At 38.2% G+C, this 19,524-nt stretch overlaps 3 protein-coding genes, 1 long non-coding RNA gene and 2 other non-coding genes across 6 annotated transcripts; all 6 read right to left on the bottom strand.

The window, feature by feature from the left end:
* Positions 1-851, bottom strand: LOC113754345. Its single transcript, XM_027298735.1, has one exon. The coding sequence runs from the start codon at positions 745-747 to the stop codon at positions 262-264; it is 486 nt and encodes a 161-aa protein (XP_027154536.1). The 5' UTR covers positions 748-851; the 3' UTR covers positions 1-261.
* Positions 852-4,569: 3,718 nt separating this feature from the next.
* LOC113753289 (CASP-like protein 5C1) lies at positions 4,570-7,539 on the bottom strand. Its single transcript, XM_027297402.1, has 3 exons — positions 7,083-7,539; positions 4,954-5,086; positions 4,570-4,861 (listed from the first exon to the last, which is right to left on the bottom strand). Exons 1-3 carry the CDS (start codon positions 7,211-7,213, stop codon positions 4,667-4,669), a joined length of 459 nt encoding a protein of 152 aa, XP_027153203.1. The 5' UTR covers positions 7,214-7,539; the 3' UTR covers positions 4,570-4,666.
* Positions 7,540-10,785: 3,246 nt separating this feature from the next.
* Positions 10,786-12,983, bottom strand: LOC113753368 (oxygen-evolving enhancer protein 1, chloroplastic). The gene is made up of 2 exons (XM_027297502.1): positions 12,659-12,983; positions 10,786-11,689 (listed from the first exon to the last, which is right to left on the bottom strand). Exons 1-2 carry the CDS (start codon positions 12,896-12,898, stop codon positions 10,934-10,936), a joined length of 996 nt encoding a protein of 331 aa, XP_027153303.1. The 5' UTR covers positions 12,899-12,983; the 3' UTR covers positions 10,786-10,933.
* A 944-nt stretch (positions 12,984-13,927) lies between these two features.
* Positions 13,928-14,001, bottom strand: TRNAI-AAU. The gene has a single exon. It is a non-coding gene; the product is annotated as a tRNA-Ile (tRNA).
* Positions 14,002-17,859: 3,858 nt separating this feature from the next.
* LOC113753669 lies at positions 17,860-18,991 on the bottom strand. The gene is made up of 2 exons (XR_003465058.1): positions 18,828-18,991; positions 17,860-18,684 (listed from the first exon to the last, which is right to left on the bottom strand). It is a non-coding gene; the product is annotated as an uncharacterized LOC113753669 (long non-coding RNA).
* On the bottom strand, positions 18,598-18,690 carry LOC113754633. Its single transcript, XR_003465312.1, has one exon. It is a non-coding gene; the product is annotated as a small nucleolar RNA SNOR75 (small nucleolar RNA).
* Positions 18,992-19,524: the final 533 nt, after the last annotated feature.

The raw sequence follows: 19,524 nt of genomic DNA on the forward strand, positions 1-19,524 counted from the left end.
GTCATGTACATCCAAGAGCAAAATTGTTTGTAGTTAGTTTTACAACCCGAAGAAGAAAGACACCTACCCTTCTTATTTTTTTCTTTTTTTTTTTGCTTGTTTTGAAATGAACGAAGACAACCTACTACTAAAAAGGCAAAATTCGATTCTAAGTTTCTAATTGCTAACCCCATATCGCCTCGCCTCAACCAAATAAGTATTTACAAAAAAAAAAAAATAATAATAATAAATTGAATATCCTACATTTTCCAAAATACCCCTCTACTCGGGTATCGCACTTAATATCGCCGTGTATTTCCTTCTCCTCCCACCACCGTCGCCTCCTTTCCTCCCTCTTCTCAACCCATCGTCCCCATAATCTCCCACCTTTCTCGACCGATAATCCTGGCAAGACACCTCCAAGGTCCTCTTCTTCCGACATCCGCATTTCTCGCCACCGCTATTGCCCAGCGCAGAGCTGGCCTTGACGGCCAATGCCGCCATCTCTTCCGGGAGAAGCCGGTGCTTCAGCCGGTTCAAAGGCAAGGCAAAATACAGCTGACCCGGTTGAAGCACCTCGTCATCGCTTATGGCGGAAACGACATCGCCAAATTCCATCTCGTCGGAGTTGCATATGAAACAGGCGGGATTCGTCTGTAGCACGTAAGAAACCTTAACCGGGTAGGAGAATTCTTGAAGCCTTCCGTCGTGCAGTATTAACTTGGCAGTAGCCACATTCGTGGACTCGCAAGAACTGCATATGCCCATCACGATTTGAGGAGCTTATTATCACTAAAATATAACGCTGGATTCAAAAATGGTGAATCGCCCTTTTTTCAGCAGAACGTGTTTTACGGGTATTTTGATGGGTGCATGAGAAAAAGTACTAGTATTTTTAGGCGGGCGGAGACAGATGGGGAGGAGAGTACTTTTTGGGGGCCGTATATATAGGTGGTGGGAATTGATGATTGTATCGTGAAATGGACCAGGAGGCCACGTCAGAATTGTCATCTAGCGAGTAGGAGCAAATTGAAAAAGGGTTTCTTTTGTCGGGTTGTGAGATCAGTGGGGTGGGATGCCAACCTGGAAACATAAGGATGACAGCGTTGTATTACTAATCTACTGTGTCCTTCAGCACTGACCCACGTTTTACGATGAAAGCAACCTTTTCAGGAACTCCTTTTGCTTTTAGTGGTTTTTTTTTTTTTTTGGGGGGTTTGGATTTACGGTAGTAGTAATAATTAGCAGTAAAGTAAGAGGCTGGATTTTAACCATATCCCATCCAGGGTTTGTTATTTTTGGAGAAAAGCTCAGTGTCATACTTGATTTAGCTCAGATTATACTTTGATGAGCTGGATTTCGGCTATAAGACCTGTTTAAAGTACGGGTAACATTAGAGAATCGGGCAAGTGCTGGTATTGTCTTGGCAAACTTTGATTACAGCCGTTATAAATGGCGTGTAAACAATTAGACGATACACAAATCCAGGCTAACTTGTGGAATCAAGGCGGCACCCTGTTTGAGCTCGACTCATTCGCAATATATGTCTATATACTTGAGGTCAAGCTCCATTAATCATAATAGTAGGTCAAATTCAAATCCAAATTGAGCTTTTTAACTAAATGTAGATTTTGGGTGGGCTTTTATTACTAATTGATGCAATCTCTTTTTTTTTTTTGAATTAAGTGTACGTGAGAGATATTGAACTCGAAACTTCTCGTTTACACATTCTCTCCCGTATCATCTAATTCATCCCTTCTTTCTGTTGATTGATCCAACGCATCATAGATTTGCAATGAATCCGATTAACAAGGAGTCATTGAATATCTGAACCATGCGATCCAAGCACACACAGGCGCAGAAATTTTCTTGTTTGTCATAGATTTATGGTGTACTATATGCTTGTTTAAGTGCATTATATTCATTCTTCAATCAACAAGACCTGAAGAGAACCGGAATAACTGCTGAATGCATTCGCACAGAAGTGAGGTCAAAATAGTGAAATTAAGACCAAAGCAAAACCAATTTTTGAAAAGGAGATCAACACGATCGAATTTTTTTTCACACTCTTCTAGTTCTACTAATTTGTCTCTGCATTTCTTTATAGGAATTTGATTGCCATTTTTGTATACTTTTTTTTGGTGTAATTTCTCAGTGTTTGATAATCACATTGAACCCTGAGTAATTTAATTCGAGTACTGTCAAACTCTTTTAGGGCAATTCTCCTTCTAGAGATTCGAATCCGAAATCTCTCGTTGAGTAGATATCAATCAACTCCTTGCGACAGTCACACCGTTGGTCAATTTTTTTTTTTTATACTAGTTGCACGGTAACTAGGATTAAAAATTGATTTGTACCCCAAAAATAAATAAATAAATAAATAAATAAATAAATAAATAAATAAATAAAGGGGGTTGAAAGTTGACATCACGTAGGCAGGTCAATGTTTGGGGGTCCGGTGAATAGTTCACGTGAAGTGGAGTGATGGGCGATGGGAGGGTTAATGGTGGGACTGCAACACCTAACAACCACCAGATTTTCTTGAACAGCGTATCCTGCTTTTTACGCACAAACAATCGACTGCCGCTGGTAGCACTAGTGGTTGTGTTTTTCTCGAGGGTTATGTTATTATTGACCGATTGCAAGGCGAACCTTAGGCTGACGGCGATGCTTGTAGCCGTAGGTACAAGGTTCCTTTTGGCGGATAATGGAACTACTACCGTCCGTCCGAGGTACCCAGGAAGAATAAAAAGAAAAAATTGTCGGTCCCCCTGTTTTTATGAACTTGGAATTCTCACAATAGATAGATATGTGGTGCTTGCTTTCTTTGTGCAATAGAGTTCAAGATACGGAAAAGGAAAAAAGAATAAAATACGGTAGGTGTGGAGTGGGGCCTCCTCTTCTGGAGCGCAGGGAGATTAGTCGGGCCCGTAAAGATTGATCCGGACACTCTCTGTGTCGACAAAAAATAAAAATAAAAATCCCGTACAGTATAAGGTATAACAAAAAGAATGAACCGACTGTCATTGAAGGTGCCCGAGTCTCTCAAGGTCAGTAAATGTCGGAGATGCGATTTGATCGAGCTAAACTTGGTGAGTGAATTAGCGGTGATAGAAGGGGAAATTTGATTGGCCATAGCATAGCATGTGACATAATTTTCAATTATCATTTTATCTCATATACATTAAATCATAATTTTCAATTATCATTTTATCTCATATACATTAAATCATTGAATTCTGAATAGTATATTTTTATATAAAAACTAAAAAAAGTAGCAATTCAAACCGAATCAACGGAGTGGTACCATAGGACACCAAATGGTGTTCATAAGGGCCTGTAGCTATCTTTGTTTTCTTTTTTTTTTTTATCGCGAATTTAGCATTTGTATATATTTTTTACTCTAGCATAATCGAAGAGGAGGTTAAAGCGGACGGGATAGTTACGGGCCAAGAGCCCAATAGACTGTTGGCTGTCCACGATGGTAAAACTCGATATTGAGGGGAGGGTTGAAAGAGACGTGGCAAGCTGGTTGAGTCCAAGCGGAGAAACACCTCACCACATGGATCGGATGTGGCGGGTCTGAGACCAGCAACCCGACATTTGCTGAGGTGTTGTGATCTGTTCCTGTTCCTTTCGCCTTTTATATTGTCTACTGATCTCATTCATATTTTATTTCTTTCATTTACAAGTCAAACACATGCCTCGGATTTTTTTAAATTTGCTAATAGAACCGATTATTCAAGTACCTAAATCTTATTTGTTTGTGTCAATTAATTAAAGCGCAAGCGTGCTGCTGGATATGTCTATAGAAGCAACGTTAATTACTTTTGACATACATGCACTCATCTCAGGTCAACCGTAACACAAAATAAACCAGTAAAAGCCGCCTCTCCCACTTGTTATCCGGCCACCTCAATAAACTTCGAATGCCAATGGATATATATACATATATATATATACATATATATATATATAGCTTATACGAGGAACTATTCTTCCTGGTCAGCGTTCGTGAGTAGTGCCAACATAGTAGTAGTATTTCGTTTTCTTTTTGATTCATTAACTGTTCTTTACTGATTGACTTTGTCGTGGATTTCATCATGATAGATACTTTGGTAGTTGTAAATATCGTAAACCACGATGTAATGTTATGCGATGAGACTAACAAAACAAGCGCAAGTAGTTGAAAGAAAACCAGTGGAATGTGTTCTTGTCGGACCAACTGCCATCAGCTTGCATCCATTAACCATGTTCTATTAATCTGCAATGTTATAGAAGAAACTGAAACTGAGACCAAACACAACTTAACGGGCGAAGAGTGAGAGCAATCGGGCTCAACAGCTGTTCATGATACGATACGGCAAAAACAGGCGAAAGCATTTTCTGTACATTTCTAATACGACAGACTGCTTTTCTTAAAAGAGTAGAGCTGTTGTGTGTGTGTGTGTGTATATATACATATATTTGTTATTGCAATCCCGCCACGTATGGCTTTCCTTTTTTTTTTTTTCTTCCTTAGAAATTGGAGCCTTTCGAGGTACCTGTACATTTGGAGAGGTCCATGTTGAATGTATATTTGGTGAAATGTCTAAGCAACAAAATGCCCCTTACTTAGTATAGGACTTCTAATTTCTACGAGATGGCTAAGCCCATCCGTACGTACCAGTATATCATATAGTAGTAATTAAAAGGAAGCCAAAAGCCAAAGATTGAAGAGAGACGAAGCTAACGACAAAAACCAAGACAAAAATGCCATAGCAGCAGATAACTGATACCGGCCACATATTTTTGCGCTGCAGAATGAGCCGCCAGAAACCATCAACAGGTCTGTTACACCAGCGGACGAACAGGATGCAGCTAACGATAAAAAACATAGTACCTGTGGGAAAGAATTCCGCATATCTTCTTCAGTAGCTCAATCAGTGAGTAAAAAAAAAAAAATGAGTAAAGAAATGGAAGAAAGCAACATACCCAATCTCCCATCACAACAATTGACATTATTCCTGGCTGACGAGAAGGCCGTTTAACGAATACAGAGAATGCATCCACCATTGCCAATGTTAGACTCCAAGGAATGACTAAACCCATGATTGTTACCAAGAAACTGAAAATTTAAAAACAACAATGAAACTGAAAGCCCACTCAGTCTTATACGACTTTGATGACTCTGCATTGCAACATTCACACTCAGATACTCTTCAACTTTAGACAATTTTATGCCGCAAACTACCCAAGGAGAGGACAAGTCTAAAACTGGAAATCATCTTTGCAGTCGACTACTAAAAAAGAGCTGCTTTATAGCAATTGCAAATCCAAATAGCAGGAACACAGTAATACTACTTGTTTGCATTTCTAGATCAAATTATGAGTGATTTGTTCAAACAATGCCCAGCAAACAAACTAGAAGCCTTTCTTTTACATTTTTATTTCTGTTCAGGTGCTATTTCTCTAGGAGGAAACTCTGCGTGCTTCAGAAAATTTGAAGTTCAATACTTTTCTGGCATTCAGCCAGACTGCAATCTAAAATTCATGGATTTCAGGGTCAAACTGACTTTGAGCAATGCACTAGCTGAAGGGGGAAAAAAAAAACAGCAGTAAGCAGCATTTTTTCCCATAAACAAGTCAAACCCTAAGAGAAACAATTAAAAAGACGAACAAAGGGAAAGCTGAAGATGACAGGAATGGCCCTCAGTAGTCCTCAATTTAGAATTGTGATAAACAACCAAATTGCACGCCCGTGCACCACTGGAATTCTCAACTTCTCCCTGAAGTAAACACTGGGCGCCTGACACTAACGTCCTAGTAAAATGTATCTTGTCGAGTAATTACTGATAGCCCTGTTCAGTTCAACCTACAGTTCACCTCACCATTGGAAAAGGGATAATGGTATATTAATTCACAATTAAATGACATAGATGCAATCGAACTTCTAAGAACACACTCACGAGATAACCCAGAAACTCCTTCAGATTTTCCACTTCAGATTTTCCAACTTCTACAAACACAATGTGATGAGAATTAATCATCTGGGCCAAAATCATGCAGTAAATATGTTAGAGCACTCAATGGCACCCAACTCTGCGCAGCCACTACTCCCTGATGCACTGATTAGAATAGTCAGATACCCGACTCATTAGACAAGTTAACATTTGTTTCGTCCCCCTAAGATCCCCTAACAAGTTAACAAAAATTTGATTCTATTGATATCATGTAAAGTTTTACCAGCCAATGACATATCTTGCAGCATCTTGAAACAGTGAATTGACTAAAAAATCTTTAATTATGTCGAGCGCAAACAACTGTTAGTCTCAATGTTTGAATAATCAAAGTTAAAGCCTCTGCCTTGAGACTCTTCAACCGGATGTCGAGCTGATGACTTTTGAGTCTAGAGACTATTGCAAATGAATTGCGTGAAAGCCACTAATAACTTCCACGAAAACTTCTTGAAACTAATGGCATTAATTTAATCTCATACAAAAGATGGATCGAAGGAACCAAAATTCTAGCTAACTACTTGTGCCTATTCCAACAGTTTCACCACCAAAGGGTCACCCATGCAATGCATCATTCCACGGTCCTCTCTAGTTCCCCCTCTATTCTTCTTCTTCTTTGGGGCGGTCTTTGAAAGATTAAACAGAGGGTTGGTTGGTGGGGTTGAGTGCTTTGTATTTGGCTAGAATTAGTAGTATTCTGACTTCTCAGGGGAGGGGTCCCCTGAGTTGTCAAACCTGAACTGTCAGACAAAATTCCCTAGTCTACCCAACATAAAACCGAAAAAACAAAAATGCTTAATCATCACCACCAGAATCCAGTCTTTTCCAAAGCTACAAATTGCAATTCACTCTGAATTATGATAATCAAAAGCATAGACATCGACGCAGAGACATCCAAAAAGATCTCCAATTATACATGATCACTGAGAATCCCGAACTTTAATTCATCAAACTACAATTGGCTGGGAAATAAAAGAGAAATGAGGAAAAAATGGTGAGAAAATAACTAAACACTCGATCAAGAGGAAAGGGGAGAAATGAAAAAAAAATTAAACAAGAAGAGAAGATGGGACATGGAAATCCAGTAAAAGAAAGAGTGAGAAATACCAGAAGGCAGTGTAGCTGTAGAACTCGACATCCAAACACATGAAAAGCAGAGAAGCAATAGAGAAGATGGCCTGTCCTAATCTCAAAGCCAAGCTGGCACTCGTCCCTAAAGCCCCCGGCAATTCATCCATATGATCCCCAGCAATATTTGATTTGTCAAAACCATGACTGAATTCTCCGCATGGACATGGGAGCCTTCCACCTTTATGTCGAATACGCAAACCGTAAAAGCACACTACTAGTACAATTTGGCTTCACAAATGAGTTCCGACAACAAACTACTGAAATATTTTCACATGCGGGAGGGAGGGTTTTCGTTTTCTTGAATTGGATATCTTGACGGGACGAATTAGTTGTTCTGTCGGAAAGAAAAGAAAGAAATGGTGGTGATCAGCGTTTACGGAGGAGAAAGGAGATGATGTGGACACAATTGGTGGAAGGACTCTTCTCACTCTCTTCTGAGTCTCTCTCTCTCTCTCTCTCTGGTTTTTCTTTTTCTTTTTAATATATATATATATATATATATATATGTATTGCTTTCCTTTTCATTTATTTTATTGCTGGGAGGCTCTTTTATTTGTATATTTTAAAGATAATTGCACAAATGATTCCTCATCCTCCAAAATTTGAAATGATTTGATTTTGTCCTCAACAAATCCAAAAGCTAACAATTAGGTCGGAAAATCCCATCTTTTTGCACCAAAATAAAATATTGTACTCACATCATTAATAAATTTGTTAATTATTTGATGCGACAAAGGAGGTCAGTACAATAAAGGCAATGTATGCATCATATGCTCTTTCAATTTCCTTCTTTCGACCCTACAAATGGATGCCGCTTTTTCATTCTTACCCCCGTAACTAATTTAGTACAATTGTAATAAAAGAATTTTAATATGCTAAGAACAATAATACTGTGTCAATTTAAATACTCCCAAGAGAGTAAGAAGAGAGAGCAGAATTAGTGAATGTGAGGGCGCCTGGTTGTTGGGGGGTCAAAAAAAAGCCAATTCTTAGGAAAAGGTCAAGAGACAAATTCCTGTAAGGGTAGTTATACTGGGTTTCGTGGGGGGTCGTCACTTCTTAGTAGCAGTGGACCTACTGGCTTGCCCTTGTGGGGTTGTCATCCCACATCGATTCTTGGGGGGGTTTGGGGTTGGATTTATAAGTTCCTGGGAGGACCTCAAAAGTTACCGGCTTTTGAGGTTTCTTTGGGATTAGATTTATTAATCTAACTTTCGTAAAAAAAAAAAAGAAGAGGGCGCCTGGTTGTAATATTTTAATTTTCATAAAGTTTCAAGGGCCGAGCCACGCGCGAAAATTGACATCCAGAGGCTCCGGAGCTTGACAAGTCATAAGTGGGCCCGACGACGTAGCTGGTTACCTTTGGCTTGTGTTGCCAATTCGACTCGACTTTTCTTTTCTTTTCTGTGTGGAAGAATTTGATGCTTTTATTGAGTAGTAGCTCGAAATTAAAACACCCCGGGACTGAGTGGGAGACGGATGGTGGATTATTTCCTTCAAATCAAATCAAATCAAATCAATTTGGCATGCCGATGCGCGTCGTCATGTTTTCTGGTCTAAAAAATTAATTAAAGCCTAAATTAGATTGTTGAAAAGTCCCCGCCCCCACCAACAAATAATCCTCTTTCCTTTTTTTTTTTTTTCTCTTTGTGTCTAATTCTTTATCTATGATGAGAGAGAGAGAGTTACGTGTAATTTGGGGGGTGAGTAGTATTAGTTTTGGCATTCACGACGTTATCTGAATTGTTTAGTATTTTGGAGAACCGAGAGAGAGAGAGACGGAATCCAGTGAGATCCGGCTATCTGCGGTTGCGATCTCGCGGGAGCATTCTTTACTCCTCAACCGAAGCTTTTCTTTTGGGATTAGGGTATTTGTTTGTAGGGTTAATTACAGTTTATCCCCTTTGAACTTGATCCGTTGTAACACTTTGCCTCCCTGAACTTTAAATAAATATACTTTGCCCTCTCTATTGACTAGTCAAATGCTAATGATTAATTATCCATCCAAAAATGTAATAAAATGACGTTAATGCTCTTACATAAAAGTTCTAGAATAATACTATACTTTTAATCGGAATATAAAACATTTTATTAGAAAAAACACAAAGTCATATGATTTAAAAATTTTAAAAAAAATAAAAGATGGTATTAAACCAAAGAATTGAAAAATTGTATTATGGAGAAAAAAAGAATTTAAACTTCCTAAAACATCTGCATAAGTTTTTCATCGCTTATCTCTCTTCCTTTAAATTATAAACGGATTAATTTTGATAATTTTCATTTACTTTGTAGCTATCACAAGATTTTCATGATTCAATAAATGCTATTTGGTAATTTTATATCACATTCATACCTTACTTTGTATTATATTTGCATTCTACATTAAAAAAATTGAAAATTCTCTAATACATTTTTCAATAAATTTTTATTTTTAATCATATTTTTATCTCATATAAAACACATAAAAAAGTGGTACAATAAAAAAATATAAGCAAATAATTTTCATTCCAAATGCACTAAATAACTTTATTTCATTTAAAATAAGTATTGCTATTGGCATTGAGATAAATACATTGAGTTGGTTAGACTTCTTTCTGTGAATTATCTAATTCATTTTAACACTAAAAGATCGAAATACATGGTGTAATTGTGTTTAGATGCATTTAGCAACTATTAAAGAAATATGTATTTATTATGTAATAATTATTATGTGCGTTTAAGGATTAGCCAGAGATATTTTGATCATGAAAAAATATAACTTCATCTTAACCTTGTCAAAAAGTTGACCATAAGGGATAAAGTGTATATATTTGAAGTTGAAGGGGCAAAGTGTTACAAGGGTCCAAGTTTAAGGGAGCAAAGTGTAAATAGTCCAAGGAGACGATACTTTTATCAGCTTCTATTACATTTGGTTTTCTCTATCATATCCAAATAAATACTGGCTCTGTTTCTATTATTCAGTATTTGAAACACAAAGCTTTTATTGCAATTCTTTCTATTCCATGTCCTTATCCTGCATTTGTACCTTAATTTTTACTGAGCTTTACCTGCCTAATTAACGAGTTAATCCCTAACTCTTTGATCATATATGTGACAAATAATTTAGTACTCCATTATATATATCCAAGACTTTTACAAATTGCGGAGGAGAGTTTTATTACAGAAGTTGTCATAGTTATAGAGGTCGTATCTTCAAAATCTCAAGAAATAATTCTTTTTTTCTTCACGAGAGCCGTAAAGTAAGAGTTATGTTTGTAACTTTCGAATTACCGCTAGAATCCGTTTCTAGTTTGAAAACTACACATTACACAACAATCCCCCAAAACTCATTTCGTACCCAAATGTTTACTCAGGTTTTCCTAATTAATGAGTTACTCCCCAGCAGCTTGATCAGTAGTATTATGCAAGACTTTTACAAATTACACGGAGGAGGAGTGTCGTTTGTACAATTGCACTGACAAGCTTGCTATCGCTATTGACATGCTTGTTCTGACGTTTGATTCAGTTTCATTACTGTTCAGTCGAAATTCCATACAAACTTGGTTAAATTTCCTTTACTGTTGTCATCTCCCTAGCATTCTGGAAGTCTATCAATTCTAACATGTAACATCTCGATGCAGAGTTGAATTTGAAACCACCCCCCCCCCCCCTTTTTTTTTTACCGGAAGAAACATCATCATAATATACAAGCAGGATAACTGTCTCCATGTTTCTATGGTGGGTTTTTTGGGGGAATGTTCAGTGGGATATGGATTACCTTAAAAGCGTTACAGCAAAACTCAATACGAAGAAATGAGTACATTAATTGATGCTCAAGACCCTCTCTATCATTCAAGTTGAGCATACCATATTCCTTGGATTTTTACTTCCTTGGGGGCCTTTGATCCCAAGTCAGTGTCAGATGGCTGAACGCTCTCAAATACTCCAATCACTTCTCCAGTTTCAGGCTTGCTCTTGGTTACGCTCAAGGTGATCTTCCCTGATGAAGATGAAACGTTCTTGATGTTTTCCTTCACAAGTTCCTCCTCGTCTCCTCTGCCTCCAGCAGGCAATGCAACTGCACTGTCATAACCGGTAGATCCACCCCTGCCCTTTGGGTCAAGGAAGGATGAACCTCTGTATGATGGCACGAGAAATTCACCGCTGAAGCTCTCTGGTTTGCCTGAAGCAACTAGCTGTTTGATGGTGAAGAGGAATGGCACGCGCTCACCCCCGGGAAGCTGAACTGTAACTGCAGCATAGTCGATTCCATCCTTTTCGACAAATTTTATTGTTCCATCAGTATTTACTTCAAAGGGTCCTTCAATCTCATCAAGGGTGTAGGTTAGGCGGGTCATGAGCTTGGTCTTTTGGAACTCTGGGGGTGCATTCTTGTTAGCACCCTCAGCCTTCACAGTGAAGGAAGTGGGCTCCAAGCACAGCTTTTTGGCATCGTATTTGCCGGGCTTGAAGGCAAATTTGTCAACACCGCCATCAATGGTTGGGCACTGATTTGCAGTTCCAGTCCCCTTTACTTCGAGGTATGTCTTGCTCTGGATTTCATCATAGGTAAGCCTTTTTGGCACTCCCTCAGCGTTTGCTCCCTAATGACCCATCAGTAAGTCACATTTTTCGAGTTAGTCATGCTACTAGAATAGATGGCTCCCAAAATGATTGTAAGAAGAAAAAAGGGATGTCCTCAATCACACACAGTATAGATGACAACATTCCGGAAATGAATTCTGCAAATTTAGAATTTTAAAGACCAATCTTAACGAGATTGCACTCTAAGTGTCAGTTCTTCACGACTTCCTTTTGTTTTATCTTTTGCAGTTTCATTTAAAGCTTTGGTCACTCCAATGCATTCAACAAAATTGTATAAATATATCAAGCTGCAAAAACATCTTGTCACTATCCACCCTATTCTTATAGCTGAGCGAGCCATGTAAGCTGTCCCCTGCAAAACCAGGGACAAGGATTTTCTCTTGCACATCACAAACATACATGCTACATGTCCTACGCTATTTCTTCTTGTTATTTGTGGTTATTAATAGTAGTATCTTCTCATCCAGAGTCAAACGTGGTCGTTGCTTTTCCAGGTAGTATCTGATATAACATCCATTCTTTTCTGAAACTAGTTGTACAAACAATTTCACAAACTTCAAATGCTTATTTCACAAACTAGTTGTACAAACAATTTGTGTGAAAGGCTGAAATTCAGATAGGGAAAAGTGCTTCTGATGTGGATGATATGAATGGTTACATTTGTCCAATTTACAAACTTCAAATGCTTATGAGTGTCTTGACAAAAATAAGGAGCTGGTGGCAGTGATCACTAGTATTAATTTTCAGAATCTTGTCACGCAACATTCTCCAAATCCTCCTTTAGCTAGCCTAATTTCAACTTCTTGTCAGTACATGCATGCTATACTAAGGACATCTGACTCTATTGAACAATTGTTAGCATCTCAATACACTCCTGCTATTGTTAATTCACGATCACAGTCGGTTATACTTACAAATCATGTTACAGATTAAAATGGAATCGTGGTAAATTTATCAAGGCTACCTACCGAGACAACGAGGGCAGAAGTGGCCAGAGCGAAGCCAGCAACCTTAGCTGCATCAGTGCACTTCTGAGCCAAATCCTTGAGATCAGCTTGAAGAGAGCAAGTTAGCCTCGCCGAAGATTGTTCGACTCCGAAAGCCTTGCTAAGGTTTGGAGAAGATCTCAGCTGGACGTTGTTTCGGGATGCAACACCAACCTTGGCAGGTTGCATGAGGGTAGCGGCTGCTTGTAGTGAGGCTGCCATTGTCTTCTTTCTCTGTTCTTGATGATTACGCTGCTCCTATCCTATGCCCCCCTGAATCGCCCTTACAATAGGAAATGATCTGTGTGGGAGAAGAAGTACAAAAATATTTTGGTGGCTTTGCTCTGAGTAAGATAAGAGATAGGATAAGGTCTTCTTTCATTGGTTACTCTGATCTAATGTTACTGGATTTATGACTTGCCACCTGGCAAACATGGTGTATTGGATAAAGATACCAACTCCTGCAATCAGGCTGGACGTTGAATGACAGCCACGTTTTTGTTTGATTTCTATAGCCAAAATCAAAAGGAGAAGAAATGCAACAACCAGAAAACAAAGCGAAAAAACCACTGAAAGCTTGTTTCAATGGCCACCAAAAGGGATTTGATTTAAGTTTTTTTTTGAGTTGTAGGTAGAGGTTCAAACTCCACTTGTAATAAAAAAAAAAATTTAAGAGTGCTGTCAAAATATTCGTTTGATCTAATCAGATTTATATATCTATTAATTTCTAATACATAAGTTTTTATAGCCTCCCCCTCTTTTGTACATTAGGATAGAAAAAGTTATACAATTATTATCCTTGCCGAAAAAAAGGAGAAAAAATTTGTTGGTTTCCCAAAATAAAATTAAGAAAAAAAAAATCTTGTTATTCACTTTTTCGTAGTGGAGGAATTTGGGCTTAGATGCGTGGGAGCCGGAAAGGTGAAGGTCAGATTGTACTCGGCTGGGGATAAAAATCTCATCTAGGTGTTTTCATCTATAAGTTGTGAAAACGGTTTTTATCTGTCATTATGTGAATTCCTATCAATGGGAGTGGTGAACTTATTAAAGAATTATAAATCTTATTGAAAGTCAGAAAATGGACAGGAGAGCAAGCAAGCTGCATAGGGTAAACAACTTATTAAAGAAATGATTACTTATTGAAAATCACAAAATAGTCTGGAGAGAAAGTAAGATATATAGGGCAAAAAAGAGAGGGAGAGAGAGAGGAGAAAAGTAAAATATATGATAGGGTAAACAAAACGGTGACAATGGCCCATGCAGGTCTCGAACCTGCGACCTTCGCGTTATTAGCATGACGCTCTAACCAACTGAGCTAATAGGCCATGCGATGTGGTTAATCAAATTTATTATTCTAGCTTCCGTTTGCCATTATCCATCGCCACACCTCAAAACCAAAACAGAAACATACTGAATAACAAAATTGCAGTTCAGTGTTTTAGTTACATCATAATGTTGAGTTAATTTATAATTTGAGAAACTTTTCTCCTTCTAAGCATCATGATACCAAAAAACACATAATTCCTATATTTTCGAATGTGTTAATGTCCAATATTACTATTACCTATACTTCAAATTTATTACTATAAACGATCAGCAAGCCTCTTTGCCTCATTTAGACAATTCTATAAACATAAGAACATGAAACAATGTTGGGAAGTTCTCTAGTAAATTCATGGCGAATCAAACTACTAAAAAGGAGATTGTAAAATATGAGCAACTTTCCATTTCTTGCTTCGCGTGAACTTCCAATTTATTTGAGTCGATTAATAGCAAGTACTGTGATTTCCCAATACACATAAAGCTTGGAACTTGCACTGCATACATTATATATATATATATGTCCTCTAAACCTAAAAATTTATTTACTGTACTGTATTTCATAGCAAAGTATTGTGATAATTCATGATGTCCAGTGGAATTGATCAACCGCAGTGGTTGACCCCCGTTCTCCAATCCGTAACGTTCTACAATGATTGTAGAATATCAGGCCATTCTCGGAAGGTAATCTACTGCATAACTTGTATGGATGGACCTATTTGCGACAAGTGCTCGTATCTTTCTCACAATGGCCACGAAACCATACGAGTAAGATTCTTCTTTACATTAATATTTTCTTCTTAATGTGATCTGTACCGAGTTACCTTAATGTTATTTACGTTGTTGTTATTATAGGTTTTTAAAGCATCGTATGGAGTGTCTATCCGAGCTAATCATATCAGGAGATATATGGATGTTTCTGGCATACAGCCCTTTTTAATTAACTCCCACCAAATTTTCTTCCTACATTCAAGAGGAAAAAGCATGCTCCAAAACTGCTCCAAGTGTGCGATATGCAAAGGACACGTTAAAGGGTCACAATATAAATTTTGTTCGATTGCCTGCAAAGTAAGGATTATTTTGGAAATATTGATATGCCGTTGTTTTAAATATGCTATACACAAAAATTATTTGTTTCTTTGCAGGTTGGATTTGGAGTTGAACCCATCGACCTTGATCCTGTTGATCAAGCTTCAGAAAAGCCTTCAATTGATCGGCCTTCAAATAGCACCATAAAGCCTTCAATCGGAGTTGAACCCCATTAATCCTGATCCTGTTGCTCAACCTTCAGAAAACATAATAAAGCCTTCAATTGATCAACCTTCAAATGCCACAATAATACCCTCAAATGGTACGAAAGAAGGCGAAGTCTCCACCAGTAGAAGGAAAAGGAGAAGAAAAGGGATACCTCATAGATCTCCCCTGAAGTAGTTGGTTGAATTGTGGTCACTACAGTTAATCCTTTATATTTAGGGAAATTTGCCAAATTGGTCCCTAACATTTACCAAAAACACTTTTTTAGTCCCTGACATATAAAATCAGCCAAAATGCTCCTTCACATTTAAATTGTGAGCCAATTTGGTCCTATTGCTCGTTTTTGCTCATTTCTCCGGCTAAAAATAGCACGTCCCTCTCACGTTGTCATATTTTTAGGGGCAAAACCGGAAACACATTTCATTACCGGTTGAAAGTAAAAGGATAGGGGACCACCACCAAAATACACATTTTACCTTTGGCTCTCAAATTACCCTTTACTCTCTATGGAGCCACCGGAAAACGACGCCGTGGCTATTGCATCAGCTGAGAAAATCATCCTCCGCTGGGACTCCACAGCCTCCGAGGACGCCAGGGACAGAATGATCTTCGATGGCGATCGATATGAGATCGACAAATACTTCCAAGCCGTGGATGAAATCCAACGGTCAATGGAATCCGCCAGCATCTCAGACGACTCTGCTAAGGCCAACAGCGCGATCCAGATCACCATGGCCCGCCTGGAAGACGAGTTTCGCAATATTATCATTGCTCAAACTTCCCCTCTCGAAGCCGACACTCTGACCGATCCCAGCTCTTGTTCCTTCCGCTCCATCGCTTCTATTGGCAGCAGCGACGGCCACTTGAGCTTGCTGCCGCCGCCGCCGCCGTCCCTGCACACCGAGGAAGACGACTTCACCGAGACCAACTTGGCAAGTTTGGTAAAGAAAATGTGATCCTTCCAGGAAACTTAGCCTTTCTTTTCGTGTGATTCCTTTGCCTAAAAGGGGCGGCTCAAGCATCATGTATGGAAGGTGCATAAAGTATTCAGGATGCCACAAAAAACTTCACTCATTCAGCGAAATCTTCTCGCCAGATCAGGGCATAAAGCTTGTGAATTCTCCATTTTCCAATCTAAGGGTGACCATTCACTCTTAAGTTGAATTGTCCAATTTTCAAGATTGATTATAACAAAATTGTCCATTCACTCTCAAATCACCTTTGGCTCCATATGCTTGTTAATTCGGGGATGCAAATAGGGTTTCTTGAAAGGGTAATTTGAGAGCCAAAGGGAAAGGGTAATTTGAGAGCCAAAGGTGAAATGTGTATTTTGGTGGTGGTCCCCTATCCTTTACTTTCAACAGGTAATGAAATGTGTTTCCGGTTTTGCCCCTAAAAATATGACCACATGAGAGGGGCGTGCTATTTTTAGCCGGAGAAATGAGCAAAAACGAGCAATAGGACCAAATTGGCTCACAATTTAAATGTGAAGGAGCATTTTGGCTGATTTTATATGTCAGGGACTAAAAAAGTGTTTTTGGTAAATGTTAGGGTCCAATTTGGCAAATTTCCCTTATATTTACTTGGTTTGTTAATCCTTTATATTTACTTGGTTTGTTAATCCTTTATATTTACTTGGTTTGTTAATCCTTTATATTTACTTGGTTTATCCTTTTATAGTTAACAATCATTTTGTTCTGGTTATTATCTGATGATTTATTTCTTCTAGTGAAGCACTAATTACAAGCTGCCATCTCCTATGTTAAATTGTCCAGCTCTAAATCCATCAGTTGTTTTAAGTGATCATCTCATGCAGCATGTATGTTTTAGCACTTAGAGTTGCCCAATTCTGCATGCACTGTTTAGAATGGGCAGAGAGATTCCCAACTCTTTAAACAAGTCGATAAAATATTTGTTCCCGGAGATACCCAAACAAGTTCAGAAAAATTGTGATACTAGTAAGATTATATTAGGGCCATTGAGTCATTACATGATCAAATTTATTAAGGTAACAAATAAACGTCCTTTTGAGTCCAACCATGCGAGCGAATCTTGTTATAAAATACTATGACTTATATTAACATGTATAAATATGTTCTTGAGAATGCAAAATATTTACAGCAAAGCAAATCGTGCCCACTAACAGTAGTGAAAGCACTCTGTCACACAGCTGCTGTCTTACAAATCACCGACGGAAGCATTGCAATTCATAATGGTAAAACAAAGATCCTCGTTATTTTCCATGCGAAGAATGATATTGATACACTGGTTTTACCCTTTTTCATTTTTCGAAGAGGGTAGCCGGATATTTACTCAGGATCTAATTCACAACCCAAAGTGAGTTGAGTCATTCTCTTTGATCATAAGACACTCTTGTACGCCTGAAATCATTCTTACTATATGATATGAGCTCCAGTAATCATTCATCTCAGCAATAACTGAATTATTTATTAAAAAATCCATAATAATAAGGATAATAATTGCCTGATCGGGCTCCAATTATCACCCACCTATTGGGACTTAAAAAAATATACTCAAAAATGTGGAGAGAATGTGGCTCAAAAGTGCTTGAAAATAATCATGGCTACCACGCTGCTATTCTGTTCGTATGAATGAATAACAGGAAGGGGTTCCTCATTGTTTAACAGAGTTTTTCTCATCATTGCCACATTATTTACCCCATCATTTATCAGAGTTTCCTGTTTCATATGTATTGGAAAAAACCAAAATAGTAGACTAAGACTAGATGGATTTAGAGCAGCGTATCAAATCCAGCAAATTTCCTTCATAGGGAAAAAACACAGCCAGGCACGCCGTGATCATGAGATTGTATGATTTTGAACCATTTACTCTGCCATGAGACATGAACAAGTTTTACCTTTGGGGTAAATTAAGCATAAACATCACAATTAGTTGATTAAACCTCAGCAAAGTTTGTGCAGAGTTGTTCATCGTTTCCAGCTAAGGTCCGAAAAGTGGACAAATTTTCCCAGCTGCAACCGAAGGTCATAAACAGCCTTGGGACAGCATTCCCGCCGTATCTCCATTTGCTAAAGTCAATATTTGAAAAAGGAAGAGAGAAGAAAATTTAACGAGAAAAAAAATTGAAAAAGAAGACTCAATGTGTAGCAGCAAATTAACGAGTGAAGCCAAGAATTGAGGATGAGCAGGAATTCATTCATTCGTTCAATCACTTGAATATTCAGAACAAAATATTGCAATTATCATTCCTGACTTCAAATAGTGCTGCTTAACTAAAGCAGAACAATACTTCGGTATTGGGGGGAAGATATTAAAAATGTTGAGGAGAAAATGAAGAAAAATAGAATAATAAACAAAAAAGGAGTTTCTCTCAGACAAATGCCTCGATTTGTCGTCACGATTGTAAACGAATGGATTTTCGATCAGACTCGTCATCTGAAAAATCTTCATCACTGAGAAACACCCGAAAAAGATCATCGAAAAACGAAAGAAGAAGCAAAATATATATATACACACACTCTTAAAGAATACCGGGCGATGATTGACTCAGTTATTAGTTCGAACTGGAAATGATTGGAAAGAGTACAGCACTTACGAGCTAGTGAGGAACGGCATTAGCAGAACAAAACCTAGGGAATTGGTTGGGGCAACGCAGTTGTATTTATTCACATTGGAGCGGAGACTCGGCAGTCTTCTGATTGCTAGGGTTAGGGTTGAGAAAAGCTCCGCGGATTTCATTGAGCCTTGAAGGATGTTCACTGTGCACAGCACTGGCCTGCTTTTGAGCGGTCACGTAAAATTTCAAAGTTTTGGGCTGTTTTTCTTGCATATGAAGGGCCAAGGCCCACACATCCTGTCTACAAAAACGTTCGTCTCAGCTTGTATGCTCGCCACGTTTTCCTTTTGAGTCTGAGATATTGTTTAAAATTAGAAAAAGCTCTCTAAAATATTTGTTCAAAAGTTTCATACTAGAATTCAGGGAGATGCTGACGTGTTCTCGATTGATTCTGATTTTGTTAAATTGATTCTTAAAAAGCAGATTTTTTTTTTTTTGTTATGTTAACTTATTGTTTTTGTCCTTGACTCAGCTGGGTATATCATATCATGTCAATTACTTGTAGCAAATGCAGCCTCCCTCTAGTGCTCGCTCGGTTGCTGGCATTTTCCGATGATAAGGAAATCTTCAGAAGAGTAATTCTTCTGAAGCTCTGAATCGAGATGGAAATAAAGACGAGGAGTTAATAGGTTTTTTTTCCGCGATTGCACAAGGATATGATAATAATGAATCTCCA

Source organism: Coffea eugenioides, chromosome 11 (genome assembly GCF_003713205.1).
Source record: "Coffea eugenioides isolate CCC68of chromosome 11, Ceug_1.0, whole genome shotgun sequence".
In the NCBI taxonomy this organism is placed as follows: Eukaryota; Viridiplantae; Streptophyta; class Magnoliopsida; order Gentianales; family Rubiaceae; genus Coffea; species Coffea eugenioides.